This window comes from Glycine soja, chromosome 18, assembly GCF_004193775.1.
Source record: "Glycine soja cultivar W05 chromosome 18, ASM419377v2, whole genome shotgun sequence".
NCBI classification, from domain to species: Eukaryota; Viridiplantae; Streptophyta; class Magnoliopsida; order Fabales; family Fabaceae; genus Glycine; species Glycine soja.
This window is the reverse complement of record NC_041019.1, coordinates 6162280-6183967: the sequence shown is the minus strand read 5'-3', so window position 1 is coordinate 6183967 and position 21688 is coordinate 6162280. Positions and strand designations below refer to the sequence as shown.

Below are 21688 nucleotides of genomic sequence, written 5' to 3'. Positions count from 1 at the left end.
TTGAGTAATAAGTTAATTAGTTAATATATAAAAAAATTGTATTGTTATCTAATAATATGTCACAATGTATAGCATAATGATTGACTTTTTCTAATAACTAATTAAAAAGTTACAACTATAGAATGATTCTAGTCTATTGATATAGTAAAAAAATATGTAACGAAATTCATAGTATGCCTTAAAAAACCAAAATATTCAAAACTGATTTTCTCTAAAACTTATCAAATCATCAGATTACTTGCACCCTTTCTACTAATCAGATCAACAATTCACTAGAAAAACTAGTTAAACCATACTAAATAAGTCACATCAATTCTCTAGCATTTTCGGTGGAACTAGCAACTCATACAAATATATTACCAGTTTTCAATTGAATCTACTAATCCGAACCTATATTTTGATAACATGGTCCCTCACTAGCGTTTTTAGATTTTCTAGCTAGCTAGAACACTAAAAGTTGCATTATCGGTGCCTTTATTTCATGGGAACGACCATTAAACCATTACGATTCCTGGTTACTTTAAGCTTGAATGGAAACCAAAATATATTAACTACTTAATTTAAGCAACTTTTTTACTCTCTTACTTAAAAGTCAATTAAATCATAACACAAGATAATGTTCCAAAGATGCTTATTAAAAAAATTTAAAATCACTGAAACCATAACAAAAGATAATGTTCCAAAAATGCTTCAAAAATTTAAAACCACTCAAACCATAACACAAGATGATGTTCCAAAGATGCTAAAAGAAAAATTAAAAAAGATGCATAAAGAGAGAAAAATAAATTGCAGTATAGCCAGCAGTTGTTGCATGATCCCACACACTTGATCAAACTTCAAGTCTCTAGTTCAACTTTGAGGAAACCCGAACTGGCGATTAAAGCTGTTCAAAATCGATACAATAAAGAACCAATAATTAGGGGGCATGACATAAAAAATAGGTATGGTTTTTATACAATAAGATAATTGATATATAGGATAAAGAGAAATAGAAAAAAAATAACATTATACATAAAAAAGTGTTACGCATATATTATTTTAATTGGAAAAAGCATTTAAATATGAATTGCGCGCAACATATAATTCATTTCAGCATTGTTCATATTTTTGATAAGTCATTCTAGTATCTTATAATATACTTTCACTAATTTATAAGTTACTTTGACTAAATAGTTCAACAATATCATTAGAAACTTCATTTTCATATGGGTATAAAATAGAATTCCAGTTTAACTATATGATATGATGTGTCTAACCTTGATTTGAATGTCTGTAAACCCTTTTTGTCCCAAGCTAGAGGCCTAGGTTGAGATCGAGTTGTGCCTCAACTGCATGACCATCATCTGAATTAGGCATTGCAGGTTGTGCATTAGTTTGCAATTGATTAATGTGGAGTTCTCTCAGCCTTTTCACTTCTTCCATGTTGTTTCCAATTTCAACTAAAAATAGAACAAGTTTGAGTTTTATAGTGATATAAACAACATAAACTGAAAAATACAACACTAGAGCTATTAAAAATGACTTGATCCAACAGTTCATAAGATACCGGTTTAATTTGACCTGATCCAATAAATCAAATTAGACCGGTGAAATACAGATGTGAAAACTATCATGCTTATTAGACTTAGTCCAATGGAAGCAGTTAGGTAAAAAAAATTAACAACCCGTATGAAAATTGGATCGACCTGTTTTCTTGGTCTGTCATGTTGGATGATTTATTTTCACATCTAGCTCTACGCAAAACACACACAATGGGGAAGGAGGGTAATTAACCTTCTCTAACTATTTTCTCGTTTTGAAAATCTGCAATTCTGAATTTCAAATGCTGCTGCTCAATCCGCAATGATTGTTGCTTATTTTTAGCCTCTCCAATTTGTTGACGCAAGTTGGAGATCTGTTGCTGTATAGAATAAGAACCTCAAAAATATGTTAGGTTTCATTACAAACATGTTCAATAAAATTTTGTTAAGTAGGTTTCTTAGGTTATTTTATGTGGTCTCTATAGTATTTTATTTTTGTCCTTGTAATATTATATTATTTATAAGAAATTCATGCACAATTTTATTTCAATGGTAAGAAACTTTAAAAAATTTATATTTTTATATTTTTTAAATTATTAAATAATTAAACATAATGACATTAAAGAAAAACAATTAGATAAATATTATTTTTTATTGATAAAAAATATAAATTTATTTTGAAGAAACTTTTCCGTCACATAAATTTATTTTAATGAAAAAAATTACAAGAAATAATTTTTTTACTCAAGGAATCCTAAAAAAAACTCGGAGATGCTAGAAACTGTTAGATACATTCATAGAGAAAAAACAACATACCCGGATAGCTTTTATTTGTTTTTCCAGTTGGTCCATGCGGTCCAACTTCTTCAATCGGTATCTCCTTGAAGAAATACGATTTGCCATGATCCTACACAATACACACACAAGAGAATATAAGTGATTTGACCCAGAAAATTTTAATTTAAAATAAAAGATACACAATTATAGCTTAAATATGTTTGACACTCTTATAAATATAATAATTTTTTAATTAATTTTTATTTAGTTTAAATCTTTAAAAAGAGACTCAGTTGTAATTTTTTTTCTCTATATATCAATGCTCAATGTCTAATTAATTAATTAATTTATTTATTTTAGCTATTCGAATTTGTTCTTAATTTCCTCCATTTTTTCATTAAAAACATTTAAATTCTTATCTTTTTTTGAAAAAAAAAATTTATGAAATCAATCCAATAAAATATTTAAAATAATTTTATATTTTAAACTCATCAATGAAAATGTTATATTTCAAGCCTCTCAAAAAAGAAATGTTATATTTCAAACATAGTTTTTTTTTTTTTTTTTCATTTTCAAAACCTTAAACTTACATGTTATAAAACCTTTTCAATTCCATCAAACTTTCGAGGTTAAAATCCATCTTAAATATTTAACTATTTTAGTAAGAAAAAAAATAATTTAAGAGTTTTAAGGAAATAAAGAGTGACAGAAGGATTTGATTCTATAAATTAAAAATGAGAGAGACTAACGTTGAGAAAAATATTCCGGAGACAACAAATCAGACATTAATCTATAATCTATACGTTTTTTTTACTGCATAATATATTTATCTTGTAACTGCTATAAATCATCTCTTAATCGCAACAATTACTATAAAAACTTCTCAACCGTGATAGTTATTGACATCTCTCAGTCAATTTTTATTTACTTAAAAAAAGGCATAATGATGCCTATTTTCTATGTAGTAATATATAATGACAATAAACTTTTTTCACCTTCACTTTTTTAAAAACATCATTACTCCTCAACTGTCTGTGATAACTGGTCAACAAAAGATTTCAGTTTTAGGACTGAAAAACTCATTTCACTCTTCCTATGTCATAACTAATCTTGCTTCCGGCCTTATAAAAAAAAAAAACAACAAACTAATCTTGCTTCCACATTTTATATTTAATACCCTCTCTCTCTCTAGATCTCTCTCAAAAGTGTAGAGTGGTATGATAGAAAGGTACGGAGTGCCTTTTTTTTTCCCTCATCCTAATAAAAAAAATGTAATTGAACCAACAATCGAGTGAACATTAAAAACAAATATCATGTTTTCATAAACAATAAGCATATTTAAGTCTAAATAAATTAATAATATATATACCTCTTTAGCCTTTTTGGATCCTCCATTTTTGTGGCCATGTTGAGATCCAAGCCCGGTTTACTTGCTTGTCCTTCATAAGTTTGGTTAGTGTTGAAATTGATTCCAACACCATGAGTTGAAGAACTACCATGGATGAAATTCTTCTCAACTTGATTAAAAGTATGGTTATTGTAATGGTTGTCTCTTGCTTGTGCAGAATAAATGTCAGAAAGGCCAAGCTTGAGATCCAAGTTGAGTTTGGTTCTCCCCTCAGCATTACCAAACACCTGAAATGATGAACCAATTAACACCTCTAAACAACTTAGTTGGAGAATAAATTAATTATTAAAAGAGAAAGGTATAATTTGTGAATTGGATTTTACATGGCATGATTGATTTTTCAGTGAGGCAAGGCAGATCTTGTTTGCAGCTTCTCCCATTTTTCACAATTCTGTTGTCTGACTGCAAAACAAGATAAAGCAAAAAATATTTAGCTAAGTTTTTCACATTCATATCTAGAGGAGAAAATGAATGTTTTCTTACATTAGAAAATTTATTTTTTCTTTGCTTTTTTCACACTAGTAGTGATTTCTTTATAAACAAATGTCTGGCTACAAACATGCATATTAATTAAATGTACCTTTCTTAGAAAAAATCCCTACATTATTTTTATGAAGAAAAGATATTACTGAAGAATACCAACTCAAATATTAAATTATTCATGTATTATATTTTTGGAAAAGTTGTTAATTTGTTAGTTTCAAATGAATTGCTAGCTTACTAATTTTCCAGAAAATACTTATACCATAATTAATTAGTTGATATTCTTTGCTGGTGTGCTTATCCCAACTCAAACTCAGTCACTGAAATTAATAATTAAAAAAAAGTATGATGCCTTTCTTTTGAATGAATTTAATAATTCAGAAGTCCAAACCAAGGTATGCTCACATATTACATGTATGGAGTCCTCATTTGAAACCAAATCCAGAAAGATTCAAACCATGCTGTGTTGGCATATGCATATGGAGTCCTCATCAGTGGTTTGTTAGGATTCATCATCATTGTTTTGTTAACCAACTTAGTACATGCATGTATATATGATTTTCTTTTGTTAGGTAAGTCGCTTTATAAGGAAATATTTACTTGCTTTCCTATACTATCGTTTTCAAGAATTTACCGTTTCCCCATTTTTGTGTGTTTAATTAAAGAATAATATTAATCATTTTGGTTTGTTTGATGTATAAAACATATTCTCCTAAACTTTAACTTATTAGTTAAATTTTGCATAAATGAACATGTATATTCAGGGATTAATAACCTATTTTATTCCATTAAAATAAAGGTATTAAAGAGAAACAAATTTAAGCAAAATAAAATATTCTCTATAAACTAACAACTGTATGAATGATTGGTACGTAACTGATTTCTTTCAAAAAATAATTGCATATTTTTTTTAAAAAATTTCTCAGGAAGCTAATAAAGAATAAATAATTATTTTTCACAATAATTTGAATTAACTCCACACTTAAACTTTTCACTTTACTAATTAACAAGGCCCGGAGTAGATAGTTGAATTTTTTATAACATTCTTGATAGGAATTTGATTCCCTAAGTGTGGGTATAAGAAAATTTTATTAAAAAAAATAAAACATACTTCGACGATCTCTACATCTTGTGGGACAAGTCTCAACTACCGACAAAATTGCTTAATTAATTTAATCATATCATTTAGTTTAGCATTGAACAAATCTTAATTTAGCACTATTAACCTAATAAGTTTCATGTATATTGCATTATTGTTATATAAATAAAATAGGGATACGTAATATATTTTTCAATCATGCTAATAAATCTTTTGGTATTAGTCCATCGAAATTTAAAGTCTTCATTTTCACTCCTTTATGTTTTCTAAAAGAAAAAAAGTTAATTAATATTTTTTCCAATGATAAAAAAAGTGTCAATTTTTTTATAAGTATTAAATGTATAAAAAGAGAATATTTCACTTTTTAGGTGATCTGATAAACATTGACGTATCAAATGAATAAAAAATGAATATTTTTTTTAGATGTATACAATAAGTTTTCAAGTATGTGAAGTTTTTTTCTTTAAAAAAAAAGTATTTCAAGCTTTTAAGAAATTATACATCAAGAGAAGTAATGAGACCACACTAAGTCTACTGGATCGTGAGTGAGGAATAATAAAATTAAGTAACTGAGTATTGTTTTAAAGGATCAAAGGTCAATTTTCTTTTCTGTTGAATAAATGGGAGAGACCCAAAAGAAAAAGGTCAATTCTCAATACACAAAAGCAATAACTAGCTATTAGAAACTACAAAGAAAAGTTTAAATAATTGATCGAATATATGACAGGAAGAACAATTAAAACTAAAGGAAACGATACATTTTTTCCCTTTAATCAAGGTTTTGGAATTTAGTCAAGGTATTATTTTATTTTATTCTAAAATAGGCCTACTAAGAAAAAGGAAAATTAGTTAGATGTTAAATATAATTAAGTTCAAATACTTCCTAGTTACACAAAACCAAATAAAGAACTAAGTTTTATTGATGTAATGTCTGGTAGTATTACATTGATTAAACTAACTCTAGTTACGCAAATAAACAAATTATAAATTATTTTCGTCTGTAAAAAATAAAAACATGAGTAGTTTTTTTAAAATAATAAGCATACATAAGATTAATATATATATATATATATATATATATATATATATATATATAACATATAAATAAAATGAATAACGCTACTAGCCTACTATACCTGAAAACCTCATACATGAAATAAATAAATAGTCACAACCTTATGGTGTTACAATAATGTCATTGAAATGAACCAAATATAGTCATTTAAAAATAAAATGGATATTCTCTAAATTAAGCATAAAATGTCTAAAAACAATAAGAGGAATTATGAATCATGTCCGGGAATTATATGATTATCAAACAAATAAAAAGATATTCTATGAATCCATACTTACATTTCTCACTACTCTGAGAGAGGTGAGAGGTAACCGTTAATCTTGACATGTTGGGGATATCATTATTGTTATTGTTGAACCAAATACTTATAATATATTTACCGGTAAAAGAGTAATTGAATAAGACACTACTCCAAGGTTCCCAAGCAATTGAATATTATGAATCTTAGTAATCATATTTTCTGAAAATGAAAAAAAAAATTATTTAATTGATCATTAAAATTTTTATATAAGTTTTAGGATAAATAACCACTATGATCTCTAAAAATGTCTAAAAATGTGTAATTTGAATAAATTAATCCTTAAAAAATAAAAATTTTAAATTTTATTTCTCAATATGTAAAAAATATGTAACAAGTTGATTTTACTGAAAATTAATTCTCCGCCATCCTAATGGACATGCATGTTTGGATTAAAATGTGATTTGAGAGACTTCCACCTGGGTTACTTATTAACTAAATTGTCATCATCTTGTTCGTCTATGTTCTCTCTCACTCTCTTGCGCCTTGCCACTCTAACATCGTCCATCAAATCTCTCCAGTAGAGTCATCGCCCTTGGCTTCGATCATCGTCAGATCCAAAGTCATGGCAGAGTCAAATCTGACTCTCTTTGCTGCTCCTATGGCGGAGCCAGGTCCATGTCTGGCAAGCGCCCTCTATGCATGGCAGAGTCCAACCCTAACCATTCATCACAATCCCAACCCTCACCCCTGAAGTTGAAGGTTACCATTATGGTCCAAAGTGAGTTGAGGAGTAAAAGCTGATTATACAGGGATTAGACAATAAAGGAAAGTTGTTTTTTTTTTTTTACTTTAGCTTTGTCAAATTGTGGCTGAACAAAGATATATAGAAGGATATTGAATGAGGAGCATTTTTTCTTCCATTATTTTCTTTTATCCCTTTATAGGTATCGATAATTTTGCTCATATTAATTAGTAGTGATATGCGTTTGAGCCAAATGATTGTTCATTGTGTGTTGAAATCTGAAATAATTTTTAATTTTCATGTAGTGAATTCTTTTATTGACATGATTGTCTGGAAAATTTAAGCAAGAGACTAAGCTTTAGCTATGTAATTAAATAATTGGTGAATAAGTGGACATGTCCTTTTTCTCTCCTTTTACACTAGTTTTAATTTTTTTATCTGAAGAGGTTGGAAAATGGAAAGCTTGTTGTAAGTGGAGGAGCAAGGCATTTTTCTATTTGTTAAAAACATGACTCGACACTAACTAAGAAGCCTGGTAGCCGTTAAAAAGAATTATAAATTTTGAAAACTATTTTATCATTATCAAATTAGTTCAATCTATTCATTAAGCTTGTGACAAGTATCCACTTACGTTAAAGATAACATAAGTGGGTTAACTATAAAATTATATTGTTGTATTTTTTACCTATTCAGAAATTAAATTTGATTTTTATTTTATTTTTCAGATACTAATCTATTAGTATTATACATTTTCAAGGAATAAAATATGTATTTATCTAAAGTTTTATATAGAATAATATAATATTTTTATTGTAATAAAAAAAATTAAATTCAAAAAAATAAGATTCATACCTCTACTTGAAGTTTTCGTGAAAAATTGATTAAAAAATATTTCAAAAAATATTATTTTTTAAGAATATTATTTTTTAAAATATATATCAAACATGAAAACTAAATTTTTCGACTTATCATTCCCAAGAAAATAAAAATTTATCTTTTACCAAACTCCCCTAAAGACATCCTCGATCAGTTCCTTACTAAATCCGTAGCGTGCCTAAGTGCATGCCACTCCTCACCATGTACTCAATATATAGAAAGGCAGTCAAAATAAATGAAAATAGAACTTAAATATAGTAAGGGTGAGAATTTGGTCATAAGTGCTGCAGGAGAATGAATGACAGCAGGCAAAAACAATCATAGCAATCATATATACATGATACATGTTCACAGTTAAAAGCATCGATCATATATATATATATATATATATATATATATATATATATATATATATATATATAGTAAATCATATCATTTTTTTGTTAAGCATATGAATATACATGTATACATAACTCAATCTTTAAACTTTGATAAGTCCCTATGTTACATGTTAAAAGAAGCAAAAGCAAATGGCCCGAACTTTGACCTGTCAAAAAAAGTACAGTAAAAAAAAAAGGTTTCAAAGAACACACATACTTACAATTTAAAAAAAAATGTGATTTTCAGTTCTAAATTTTCTAGAGAGAAAAAAAAGTGTTTTAACTACCTACAACTATGTATACACAGAAACACCTCCTTGCATCTTCGTTCTTTTTTTTTTTTTTTTATGAAAAGGTGAAAGGAGATCGATATTAACCCTAATATTAAAAAAATATGTTAAATTATATTGAATATTAAGGACAAATATGATAAAAAAATAGTAAACAATAATTTATTAAAATTTATAAGCTACATGGAGAAGTTAAATGGGATAGAGAATACCCCTTATACTCTTACTCCGTTTAATTCATTTTTATATATATAAAAAAAAAACTAACTGGAAAAGCGTGTGGAATAAAATAGTTTACTAAATATTTTTAATTTAGTCAACAGACTTTATAAGCCAATCAAGTACGTTATAAACTAACTTAAATGCAATATAAAAAACATATTAGTGTGAACTTTCAAGACTTATATATATATATATATATATATATATATATATATATATATATATATATATATATATATATATATATATATATAACAAACAACGTCAACAAGATCATACAAGACTTTTATAAAAACACCACAAATAATACAAAAACTATTGCTTATAGGGTTCATCTAAATTGATTGAGTATGATAGGAGTTAATTAAATAGAGTACGTGAATTATTATAAATTCTAATACTATTTTTAACATAGATAAAAAAGAAAGTTAATTATCGCTTGGTGCCTTCAACTGGACCATACAATATGCATTGTTTGTCAAAGAACTTATTTATTTTTTTGGGTGTTTTGTCAAAAAAAAAAATAATATCATTTCATGAACAAAATTACAAAATCATTTACTGAAATTAACAAAAAAAACGTTAAGTATAACATTAGTGTTATAAGTCCTGTGTCTAATTCGATTATTGGAATATAACTAAATATACAAAATAAATAGCATAAATTATTAATAAGACAAAACGTTTATATTCTTCACCAGCATCAATCTTGTCTGGCTCAGCAACACTGCTTCCTGTGCGAGGAAAAGTTGACGGCTGATACCTCCCTTGCATATCATTATCAGATACATTTTCACGTTTAATTTGAGGCTAGCTATATGAAGATCAGTTGAATTTTTGAACGGCTTAATAAAATCCTATATAATAATTACCCTAAATGTATTAACTCTCACACTTGATTGGTGATTAGTTATTTGGACTGCTGTCATCAAAATATCTTTGCTCTTGCAAAGAGTATACCAGCAAAAAGACCTGAAAATAATGTGCATAATTTTCGATATATGATTAAAAGGATGATAACCACTCCCAAAGAAAATGTAGCATAGTGGTACTAATAAATTGCTAAACAAAATGATGAATGAATAGGTTTGATAACACAAATAGAGGAACTTTGAACACCAAAATGCCAGCAATAGAGATTATTTGGAATCTTGTTTAAGGACCTATACAGGCCTGTAATAGTAAAACAGACACAAAATATATATAAGACATTAATAGATATGGGAAAAGAACTCAGCCGAATAAATATCTGAAAATCAAATTTAGTTAAATGCAAGAGACTTGAGTATGTTTATATGTACGTGTTCATCAGAATTTACAAATAATTTAACTCAATTTACGCACTAAAGGTATCACACATATATCTTGCAATGTGTGCAATCCTAAGTTATTTTGCACGGGATGTATTGTCATAAGATTTTTTTTTTAATTTTTTGATAGCCTTTAATGATTTTAAATATATAATAATGACTTAAATGGAAAATTAACTCAGATTTATGTCTGTATCGCCATTAATTAGTGCATTATGAATATTAAGTAACATTTTAATGTCAATTACACCTAGTAATAAAATATTCAACAACTTTTCATAAGCCAAATTTATAGAAAATTCAAAAAATAAATTAAGAAATTAAAATATATTATTAATTGAAAAATAGGGTGGTAAATATGACATCCACTGATTCCTCCCTTGGTCAAAGAGGAGTTGAGGAGTTACAACATGAGCTGTTGAATATATAGTAGTGCTAATCCATTCCTAGCTTGTAATATCTACGTGTCTAATTACAAAGGCCTAGAATAAGCTTGTTCATCCACCATTTTTATCTCACAAAAACCCTTAAGACCTTTCCTTGCCATAAACCTAGTTCTTTCCCTTTGGATTTCATTCCTCCATTAAGAATTTTTTATGAAAAGCATAGGAGGCGGAGGTGGTGATGGTGGTGCCATTATTCCACTTCATCATGGATGTGGAAATATAAGGGTCACTACTACTAACCCTTCCATGTGTTCAGTTGGTCCTCCTTTCACAGCCATAGAAAGGTTTTTGTGGGGACAACAGCAACAGACACAGTATAACGTAGCAAACAATGGCCATGCAAGTATTTTTGGTGGTTCAACCTACAAGTTTATGTGGCCTAATAATAGTAGTACTACTCAAGAAGTGAGCTATGCTGAACAGATCATTTTTGCAAATAATAATGAAGAGGCTCTGAATTGGACACAACAAGTGTGCTTCAAAGAAGATGGGAAGAATATTGCCAAAGTGGTGGGAAGAAGACCTAAGAAAGGGTCTTCTGTGCCCTTGATCAAAGGACAGTGGACTGATGAAGAAGACAGGTTGAGTAATCATGAGATTATAAAACATTTTTTTTATGTATATACATTTACATATTTGTTTTATTTAAAACCTGAGATTATAAAACATTTTTTATTTATATACATTTACATATTTGTTTTATTTAATTTTGATTTTTTTTTAATGTATTTGAACTAAACTTTTGAGGTGATTTGCTATATGATCAAAGGAAACTGTTGAAGTTGGTGAAACAACATGGTGTAAGAAAATGGTCTCTGATAGCCGAGAAGTTGGATGGAAGGGCTGGAAAGCAGTGTCGAGAGAGATGGCATAATCATCTGCGGCCTGATATTAAGGTCTGTTAATTACTCGCTTAATCCTTGTCAATGGTGCGCACTTTGATGACGCTAAATTGTTTTTTTACATGTTCAATATATATGCAAACTTTTTAGAAAGTCTCATCTTAAAAAAAAAAGTGAGAAAAGAACTAGGCCCTAGGGTTATGTTCTTTGAATGATCAATCTGAATATCTTTCTCTGCAAATTTAAGATCAAAAGAAGTGTTACCAACTAGTTAGTTTAACAAGGATTTTTCAAGATATTACCTTGAAATGTACTAATGTTTTCTTAATTATGAAGCATCTAGGTATAGATTCAGATTTTTCAATGAATCTATTTGGAATCTCCAGATCGATCACACTTCATATATTTCCTTTTCTATATCTTCTCAATTGTTGGCATATAAACATGGGTTAAAGATCAAAACTAGTTGATATTGCCACTTCCATAATTAATGATTCATATATTTTCTATTTTCTTTTTTTTTTTTTTGCCATTCTCGTACATCTTGTTTATCTCACATCCCCCCTAAAATCACGTTAGGATGATTATCACATCATAAACTATTGCTACTAACTTTTCGTTAATTTTATTCCTATTCTTGAAATGCTCTTATATACCAACATTTCGTTAATTGCTCTTATATACCAACATTTCGTTAATTAATCACTGATTTTTATTTTACCATTCATATTTTGGTTATCTCACAATTTTTCCCCCTAAATAAAATCATACTAGGATTATCACATTATAAATTATTAATTACTACTAACATTTCGTTAATTTTGTTTCTACTAACATTTCTTCCTTCGCTAATCTTTTGTGACTTAACCACACTATCAATGTATACCTGTATCCAATTACGCTACTATATTTCATGTTTCTTATTTCCAAATTCACAAAATTGTGTTTATTGGTACTTAATTATCATAAAAATTTTAATGTCAATTACATTCAAACTATAATCTTTATTGGGTACTTAACATGTTACAGAAAGATAGTTGGAGTGAAGAAGAAGAGAGGATATTAGTAGAAACTCATGCCAAGATTGGAAACCGTTGGGCAGAGATTGCGAAGTTCATTCCCGGAAGAACAGAAAATGCAATAAAGAACCATTGGAATGCAACAAAAAGGAGGCAAAACTCAAGGAGAAAGAACAAAAGAGCAGGAACCTCAAATGGGAAGCCACAACCCTCTATTCTCCAAGACTACATCAAAAGCTTGACTCTGATCACCAGCACCACCACCTCTCCCGTGGAACAACAAATTGCACCTCAGCTCTCTAATTCTGTTACCAATAATGAAAATTCTTCACTAATGGCTGAGTCTTATGATGATGAGTTGCTATTCATGCAACAACTTTTCAAGGAGAATAATGCCAATAATGTTGAATCTCTTAAGCACTCCAAGAATATTATCAATAACTCTTCTGCAGCCTCCTTGGATTGTTATTATCATCAAACTAATTACAATGGTGGTGGTCAGCTTCTCACTGATGTCACTCAATGTGGGTTTGTTGTTCATTCCAACCCTAACACAACAAACTCACATCACAACAACATGTGCTTGGATGAGAGTCTCTTCATCTCTAGAAAGAGTACTACTCCTCATGCTCCTATCAACTACCTTGATTCCGATCATGTCTATCTCTCTCACTTGCTTAATGGAACTGCTGGTTCATCATTTTGCTATAATAATTATGGGGTTCACAACCAGAACAACATGGAGTTGCAGCTGGGGAATCAAGATTGTTTTGAGGAAAGAGGGAGATGGATATGGTAGAGTTTGGTTTGTTATACTCAGTTTTTGCATTAGCAATTATAAGAAGAATATTCTGCACTTAGGATGTTTTTGTTCATGGCTTTTTATATTGTGGTGGACTTTGGAATAAACAATATGTTGGTCGCTGGCTTAAATTTTTTAGTTTTATATCTTGTCTACATGTTTCCTTATTTTTTCTGTGAAAATACCAAATAAAATTCCATTAGGTATTCCCCCCTCCCCAAAAAAAAATCCATTAGGTACGTATATAACGTCATATATATCTTGCATGAAAAGAAACAAATTCTACTATGTTAGGGTGTTGTATGTGGAACCCTATTTTTTTTAGCAGACCAAGATCCTACAACCTTCCTATGCTCTTTGGGAACAGTGAGAAATTATTATTTTTTTGACTGAAACTGTGTTACCTCATTTCATTAATGATCAAATTGTAAATACAAGTAGGAATTCTAACAAAATCTCTAAGACGCAAACTATACTGAAAAGCTTGGATTTTGGGAGAGAAGATATCTACAATGAAGAATAATAGCACCCAAATCAGACCTACTATACCATGAGAGAAGCCTCTTGTAATCATCGAATGGATGACTTTCGACACTTCTCTCTCATCTCTACAAGAGAGCCAACCAGTAACATTTGAGGTTGCTTGGAAAGCCGCGTCAATGTTGCACTTTAGTAATCCTACGGGAGGAGCAGACCAACCAGTGGAATGGTTCTGTATATCATATTGGAATCTGCTGTCAACAATAGTTTTGGCCTGAACCCAGTCACTTAAGAAGTGCTTTCCATTGCAAACAATCTGATCCAGCGTCGAGTGTTTACCATCCCAAATGAGGTCATGACGATTTCTCCAAATTCTCCATAGAAGAGTAGAAAAGGAATAGGGATTTGAGATTGCTGGAGATTTGTAAGAGCAGAAAAAATAATATCACTTAACAGATTGTGCATTATCGATGAAAGTGGTGATAGTATCCCATAAACCCATTGTCTGCCAACACTGAGTACTAAACCTGCAGCAGAAAAAGAAATGCGTAGCATTTTCCTGACTGACAGATAAAGCAAATGGAGGCACAAACTACTCCCTTATCTCTCAGAAGCAATCTGGTGGGTATGGTGTTCCTACACAGTCCCCAAATAAAGAGCTTGACTCAGGGGGGGAGGGGAGTTCTTCCAATCTCCAGGGGTTCTAAAAGAGCTAGTATCAAAGATTTTCTCCACAATGAGTCTAAAAGCATTTCGCACAGAGTATAAGCCATGATTCTCAAAAGCTTAGATTCTCTCATTTCTATCAAAAGCCTTGATTAAAGAGATTTTTAAAATGTCCTGCACTTGTTCTTCAAAAAGGACTCTTATAACATTATCTTTCCAACAATTACCATCCTCAGACAAAATGTCTTTTAACTGTTAGATCTTCAGCTTCAGGAATAGGAAGTTTAGATGTTTGCACTCACCTTTTATCCACGGCTCAGACCAAATGTTAATGAGGGAATCGTCTCCAATTTTCCACCTAAAGTCCTTCCTTACCACCACCTGCGAAACGCAGATACTACGCCTAGAGTAAGATGGGTTGTACCCCACCTTAGTCTCTAAGAAATCCCTTCTTAGATAGTATTTAGCTTTGAGAAACTTTGAAATAATAGTATCTGGGTTGGTTAAAAGGTTCCAATCTTGTTTTCCTCGCTGAGCAAGATTAAACCCATGGGTATTTCTGAAGCCCAACCCCCCCTACTCTTTAGCCATAGCCAATTTATCTCACGACAACCAATGAATAGCCTTACTGTCCCTTTTCTCGCCCCCACAAAAAAGAATTCATCATTTTTTTGAAGGGAATCAACCCAGGATTCCAAGAATAAATAGATGCTCATACCATAGTTAGGCACAACTTGAGCCACTGACTTTAGCATAATCTCTCTTCTAGCTCCAGATAAAACTCTTCCCCGCCAAGAATTTAGCTTCTTCCAAAGTCTGTCCTTGATATAATTAAAATCAGCCTTTTTGTTTCTCCCAATAAGGGAGGGAGACCCAAATATTTACTCCCACTTGGCAGCCCCTCTCTAATACCAAGAAGGTCCAGAATTTGCCTTCTATCTTGCTGACCTGTGGTATTACATAATAAAGCTTCAAATTCAACAAATTCAGCTTCTGGCTTGATGCTCCTTCATAGAGGGATAGAAGATTTTTCACTTAACCAGCTTCCAACAAAGAGGCCCTAAAAAACAAGTAGCAATCATTTGCAAACATGAAGTGAGACACTATAGGAGCGCCTCTGCTGACCTTTATGCCATGAACATCACCACTTGCTTCAGCTTTTTTAATCAAGGCAGAAAGTGCTTCAGCAGAAATAATAAAAAGACATATGATGAAGGACTTCGTTGGCTATCAAAGCATTGTCAAAAATGGATTTTCCTTGGATGAAGCCAGATTGTTCCTAGAACATACATTTGCCAACAACCTTTCGGAGCCGGTTAGCCAAAGTCTTGGATAGAATCTTATACAAGACATTGGATAAGGAGATTTGACTAAGATCGTTAATAGAAAGGGGGTGATCACATTTAGTAATTAGTACCGTTAACAGCTGGTGGCATGCTTCCTCTTTCCCAGAATCTTCTAAAAAAAGTAGGATTTAACCCATCAGGGCATGGAGACTTGTTTGGATCCATATCCATCAAAGCTTCCTTTAATTCTGGTTCTGACTAAGGAGTAGTAAGACAACAATTGTCTTCCTCAGAAATACAAGGATGAATAATAGAAATAACATCAGCATTGTTACAATTCTGCCTTGCAAACAAATTGGTGAAGTGATCCTCAGCTAAGCTTTTCAAATCTTCTTGGGTTTGGACAACATAACCATCCTCTTTAGCCAGCTCCTTCAATCTATTTGTTTTTTTTTCTTCTTCTTTCAGATGCAGAAGCATGAAAGAAACAAGTGTTCTGATCAACTTCCTGCACAAGCAAAGCTGACTTACCGAGTATGAGTCTCCTTTATCCCTCCAATACTCCAGATCCTTCTTACAACGATCAATATCCTCGCGGAACCGGGATTTCAAAATACGACCCCAGCTATCCAAACCAGAAGCACAATTTTGAAGCTTGGCAATAACATATGCATTTGGATTAAAACTCCAACCACCAAGAACAACATCTTCTAGCTCCTTTTCATTCAACCAAGTGTTTTCAAACATGAAAGATCTTCTAAATCTGATCCACAATTCTTCTTCAGTGTGAAGAATAATAGGAGTATGGTCCAAGATAGAAGCAAACAAATTGAGCAATCTAGCTTCTGGGAAATTCTACTACCAATCACTATTAGCCATGGCCCCCGGTCAAGACGTTCCTCCACTGCAGAATCAATACTCTTACTCTTAACCCAAGTAAAAGGTTAATCCTCTAAGACAATGTCTCTCAGCCCACAATCTCCAACAGCTTCTTGAAACCCTTGCATTAACCAAAAGAGGATGATCTACTCTACCACATTTATCTTCATTGGACAGTAAGTCGTTAAAGTCCCCTATCACGCACCAGGGGAAGCAAATATTGGCTGCCAGAGTGCGAAACAAATTCCATGAATTTCTACGTTTAGCTCTATCAAGGATCCCATAAAATCCAATCAAAATCCAGCTACCAACATTGTCAACTTCAATATTCAAACTAATAAAATTCTTAGAGAAATTCACCATCTCCCCGCGGACTGAACTCCTCCAAAGCATAGCTAGCCCTCCGCTTCTCCCCTGGTTATCAACCATAAAGGCTTTATAAAAACCCAAAGCCATTCGAACTTCCTCTATTCTATTAGAATGCACCATCATCTTTTGGGAAGTGGTGATGATATATGTTTTATTATGAGATATATGATAGATACCTTCATCCATCTGGGATGAGGAAGAGATATCGGATACCTCCATCTATGATGGGAAGACAATGAGACGTCATTGCATTGATATGAACTCATAGATACTTTGAATGAGATGCACACTAATTTTTGAAATCAAAGAGTTGAATTTAGTGAGTCCAAGAATCACGGAGTTGTGTATGTGATGTTTATTTAAATATATTGAGAGGTTGAAGTTTATTTAAAGTATGATTGTCTTCAATTTGATTTTTATTGGAGTATATATATATATATATATATATATATATTATTTTAAATTTATTTCGAATAACATGATTGATTTTTCAAATTTTTGAATCGACAATATTATTTGCGAACTCCTTTTTAGAATTTGTTTTGTTTTATTCATTAGAATTATCATTTTATTATAAGTGTTATTTGCACAAAAGAGGAAGAAGTTTTGAATTTGAAAAGACTTGAAGATATATTTTTTTTAGTTATATTTATTTTAATTTAGTTAATACTTTAGAATAAAAAATCGAATATAGTTACTTTCATTATATTTTTAACGTTTGATTTAATTTAGATGTTCATATTTTGAGAATATTCTTTTGTAAAGAATATTTTGTTTAAGTTATTTTATTACACATGAGGTATTTCTAGACTATTACAATTTTAAGATTTCATTTTTTTTTCTTTTGTATATTTTACTACGGATTGTTACTGGAAGGAAGGTGTTACACAAACCGTGAGCCAACATCTAGAAAGACACTTGGTGCAGCGAAACTTGGTTTGGAACATCTCCTGGTTGAATCCTCCCCAGAGCCAGAAGGTTATTGTCGAAGCACTAGGGACCATTTTGTGGTAGAATTGGAAGACAAAAATGCCTTGCTCTGCCTCCGTGATTGAATTAACCCCCTTAATCAACTTCTCAATAATGAATCTCCCCACCAGGCACAGTCGAATATCTTTTGCTTGGTGTGGCTCTTCTTCTATTTCAAATGTGAGTCCTTCATCCATGTCCTCCTCTAGTGATAACCCCTCCAAATTTTTCTCAACATTACTAGATTCTGCCATAGTCAAGATCAATCAGACAAAAACCCTAGACAAGGAAGCGATGCTCCCAAAAAAGGAACTCTCAAAACCCCTAGAAAGCCTTCTCACGAAGAAAGAGAACAGAGCATCTCACATGGAGAGAAAAATTTTCTAATAGTGAGAAATTATTAGAAAATTTTGAATCGTCGTGTATATATAATCTTGATCAATCTCCAGCTTGACATTAAGTCGAGTTTCTAATTTACAATAAAAAATTAATAATATTCAACTATATGATATGATGGTTTCAAATTATGAAATAATTTTTCATAGAGATGATCAAAAGGTTGTTAGGCTTAAAACCGTTGGTTAGAGGTATGAATTCGGGTCAAATTGCAAGTTTGTTGGACCAACCTAGTCCATTGGGTCAAGTCAAATTGATTAATTCTTTTAAGCTAAAATTATAAATCTTTTGAAAAATTAAAATTAAAAAATAAATAATAGTGGACAAAATATACCTGATTTTTTCAGGCTTATATTATGAGTTTAGTCTAGCCCATCCAGTCGAATCAAATTGGTTCGAATTATCTTATGTCCTAAATTTTTAAAAGTCCCACCTTATTTATGAATTGTTGGAGAACTCATTTTTCACCTCTGATTTCTCGTAAGAAGCAGAGAGGTAGGGTGCAAAACACTCTATTTCTTTTGCATGTCAAATTATATGATGTTACTAAAGAGAAATTGCTATAAAAAAAATTGCTCTTTTTATAATAAAAAAATGCAAAAAAAAAAAGAAAAAAAAAAAGAGAAGTGATAAATATAACAGGCAATATGATGTAATAAGAAATGAGAGATGAGTATTTATATTATGAAAATGTCTAAAAATCGAAATTATTTATTGATATTCGAGTGTGCTATGACATATAGGAACGTGTTTTTATGTATCTAATTCTAATTTTTTTAACATCTCTTTTTTCTAACATTTCATTTATATATATATATATATATATATATATATATATATAATTTTTATTATCTTTATTTTCAATCTGCTCACTCATCATATATTTTTTCCATTTTGCCATCTTCTCTATTTTCCACACATATTTCACTCTCATGTTGTGAAAATATTATATATTTTTCTTATCTATCATTCACCGGTGCATTTATTATATTTCAAGATAAAAAGTTTTTCTACAATGACTAACAGGTGTAAAAAAAAGTGTAATAGAAAAACAATAGCATTATGTGAACATAAAAAAAATTACATGTTGCATGAATTGTGTGTAATTAGTTAATTTTCTTGTCTCTTGTATACACATCAAAAATACATTTTAAAGTTTTAAAAATAAAATAAAGAAACAACATTTTATTGTCCTATCTTGTAAAAATATTTTCCAGAAAAAAGTGACAGATGCAAGGTTCTTATTTTGTTGGAAAATTATTGTTCAGTTTAAATATGTTTTTGGTTCTTTAAATTTAGGTTATTGTTGTTTTTGGTCCCTTAAATTTATATTTTCTTTCAAATTTAATATTTCAATTTTGAAAAATATTGTTTTTAGTTTCTTCTACGATAAAAAATCATCATATGTCTAAACCATCAAAAAAATAGTTTTTTTTGCTGATCACATAGTTTTTATTTTGACAAAACCAACACATAGTTATGAGGACTTAAATTTTATTTTTTTTCTAAATTAAGGATAAAAAACAAACTTAAATTTAGGGAACCAAAACAACATTAATCCAATTTGATGGAAAAGCCTATGCTTTCTTTTGTTATTAGGCTAAACTGTAACGTTGTTTGCAGTAATTTTCCTTCATGGCTGTTTCCGTTATGTCTTTTTTATTACTTGCTCAACGTCTATTAAACTTTGAAATAAATGAATTATGATGACATGGACATTTTAGGTTAAAGATTACAATTATTCTTTACGTATGTTTGCAACTCATACATATAATAGATATTCATTAAGGCATGTTATATATGGATCTCCAATAGACCCAGGAGGCTAAATATAACTGCTTTTCTCTATAAATTTAAATTTAAGAAAATATCTATCATACATATAGCGCATATTTAAAGAATAAATTTGCTAATTTTTATTTTTTTTACAAACACTAATGAGAATCGAATCTCGGTTTTTACGCGCATCTACCTTAATCTTCCACCATTAATTTGTGCCACCACATGTGTTTAAATGACATAAACTAAATATAATTTCATTTTTTTTTTTTTTCAGCCTCTTCCTTTTTCATTTGTATTCCGCTATTAATATCGATGGTAATTAACTAACATGTATTTGTCCAGATAAAAGAAATTTAAATATCTTAAGAAGACAATTTTGAATATTATATAGAAAATATTATTAAAAAGTTAGTCTTTTTGACTTATTAATAAGTGTGAAAATATTTTGGAAAAACACACGGTAACAATCCGAGTGGAGCTAAGTTCTTGTTTCTTTAAATCTACCAATCTCAAAATATGGAATTCTTAGGGTCACCTACCTTTTTTGTTGATACATCTCGCGTAGCATTTGAAATTCCAGTTTTATCCTTTCGTAAATCAATTGAACTAATAGATCAATTTAAAATTAATGATCTAAGCAGAAATTAAATCTGTGACTTTTGTGTTGTGCACCAAATGAACTAATAAACCAATTATGTTATAAAATGATTAATGTCGCTATATATAACACTAAAATTTATAATATATATTTAATGCACATGTAAATTTACATAATAAATTTTGTAATAATTAATTTTTATCTAATAATTAATTTATTTATATATATAAATTGTAAATAAAAATCATAGGTTTAATAAAAAATTTACACATATACAAAAAAAAAAATTTATTTAATTATCAATTGTTATAATAAACATCTAAATATAACATTCAATTAAATACCATATTTTTTTAGTTTTCAATCACTATAATAAATATCCAAATATATCATTAAATTAATTATCAAATTTATTTAATTATTAATTACTGTAATAAATATCTAAATACAACATCAATTTTTTTTAACTATCAAACTTTGTAAATAAATTAAATATATAAAATAATTATAATTTTAAAAAAAATTCAAAATATACGGATTGACAATCCATATGGTTCATACAAATTGTTAATCCGTATGAATCCATATGTTTTGAATCTTTTTTAATATGCACCTCTTCTTTTCTAGAGATGAAAAACAACCAAACTTCATTGTATATTCGTAAATAATGGACGTACATCACTTACGACAACAAACACTCACAAAAAGGGCACTAATAAAAATAAGTTACA

At 29.8% G+C, this 21688-nt stretch overlaps 2 protein-coding genes across 2 annotated transcripts; one reads left to right on the top strand and one right to left on the bottom strand.

Annotated features, from left to right (window-relative positions):
• Window positions 1-1293: 1293 nt before the first annotated feature.
• On the bottom strand, window positions 1294-4085 carry LOC114396310 (basic leucine zipper 34-like). The gene is made up of 5 exons (XM_028358216.1): window positions 4029-4085; window positions 3667-3932; window positions 2337-2427; window positions 1774-1900; window positions 1294-1439 (listed from the first exon to the last, which is right to left on the bottom strand). Exons 1-5 carry the CDS (start codon window positions 4083-4085, stop codon window positions 1294-1296), a joined length of 687 nt encoding a protein of 228 aa, XP_028214017.1.
• Window positions 4086-11019: 6934 nt separating this feature from the next.
• On the top strand, window positions 11020-13529 carry LOC114396309 (transcription factor MYB119-like). The gene is made up of 3 exons (XM_028358215.1): window positions 11020-11450; window positions 11639-11765; window positions 12741-13529. The coding sequence occupies exons 1-3, from the start codon at window positions 11020-11022 to the stop codon at window positions 13527-13529; spliced, it is 1347 nt and encodes a 448-aa protein (XP_028214016.1).
• The last annotated feature ends 8159 nt before the right edge of the window (window positions 13530-21688 follow it).

What these genes read in the sequence shown, in the direction of transcription:
- LOC114396310 (XM_028358216.1), bottom strand. Translation starts at nt 4,085, where the DNA reads ATGGGAGAAGCTGCAAACAAGATCTGCCTTGCCTCACTGAAAAATCAA. An exon ending in TGAAAAATCAATCATGCCAT is followed by an intron (nt 3,933 to 4,028) that starts GTAAAATCCAAT and finishes TCATCATTTCAG; the next exon opens with GTGTTTGGTAATGCTGAGGG. An exon ending in AACAAATAAAAGCTATCCGG is followed by an intron (nt 1,901 to 2,336) that starts GTATGTTGTTTT and finishes TATTCTATACAG; the next exon opens with CAACAGATCTCCAACTTGCG.
- LOC114396309 (XM_028358215.1), top strand. Translation starts at nt 11,020, where the DNA reads ATGAAAAGCATAGGAGGCGGAGGTGGTGATGGTGGTGCCATTATTCCA. An exon ending in TGGACTGATGAAGAAGACAG is followed by an intron (nt 11,451 to 11,638) that starts GTTGAGTAATCA and finishes ATATGATCAAAG; the next exon opens with GAAACTGTTGAAGTTGGTGA. An exon ending in ATCTGCGGCCTGATATTAAG is followed by an intron (nt 11,766 to 12,740) that starts GTCTGTTAATTA and finishes AACATGTTACAG; the next exon opens with AAAGATAGTTGGAGTGAAGA.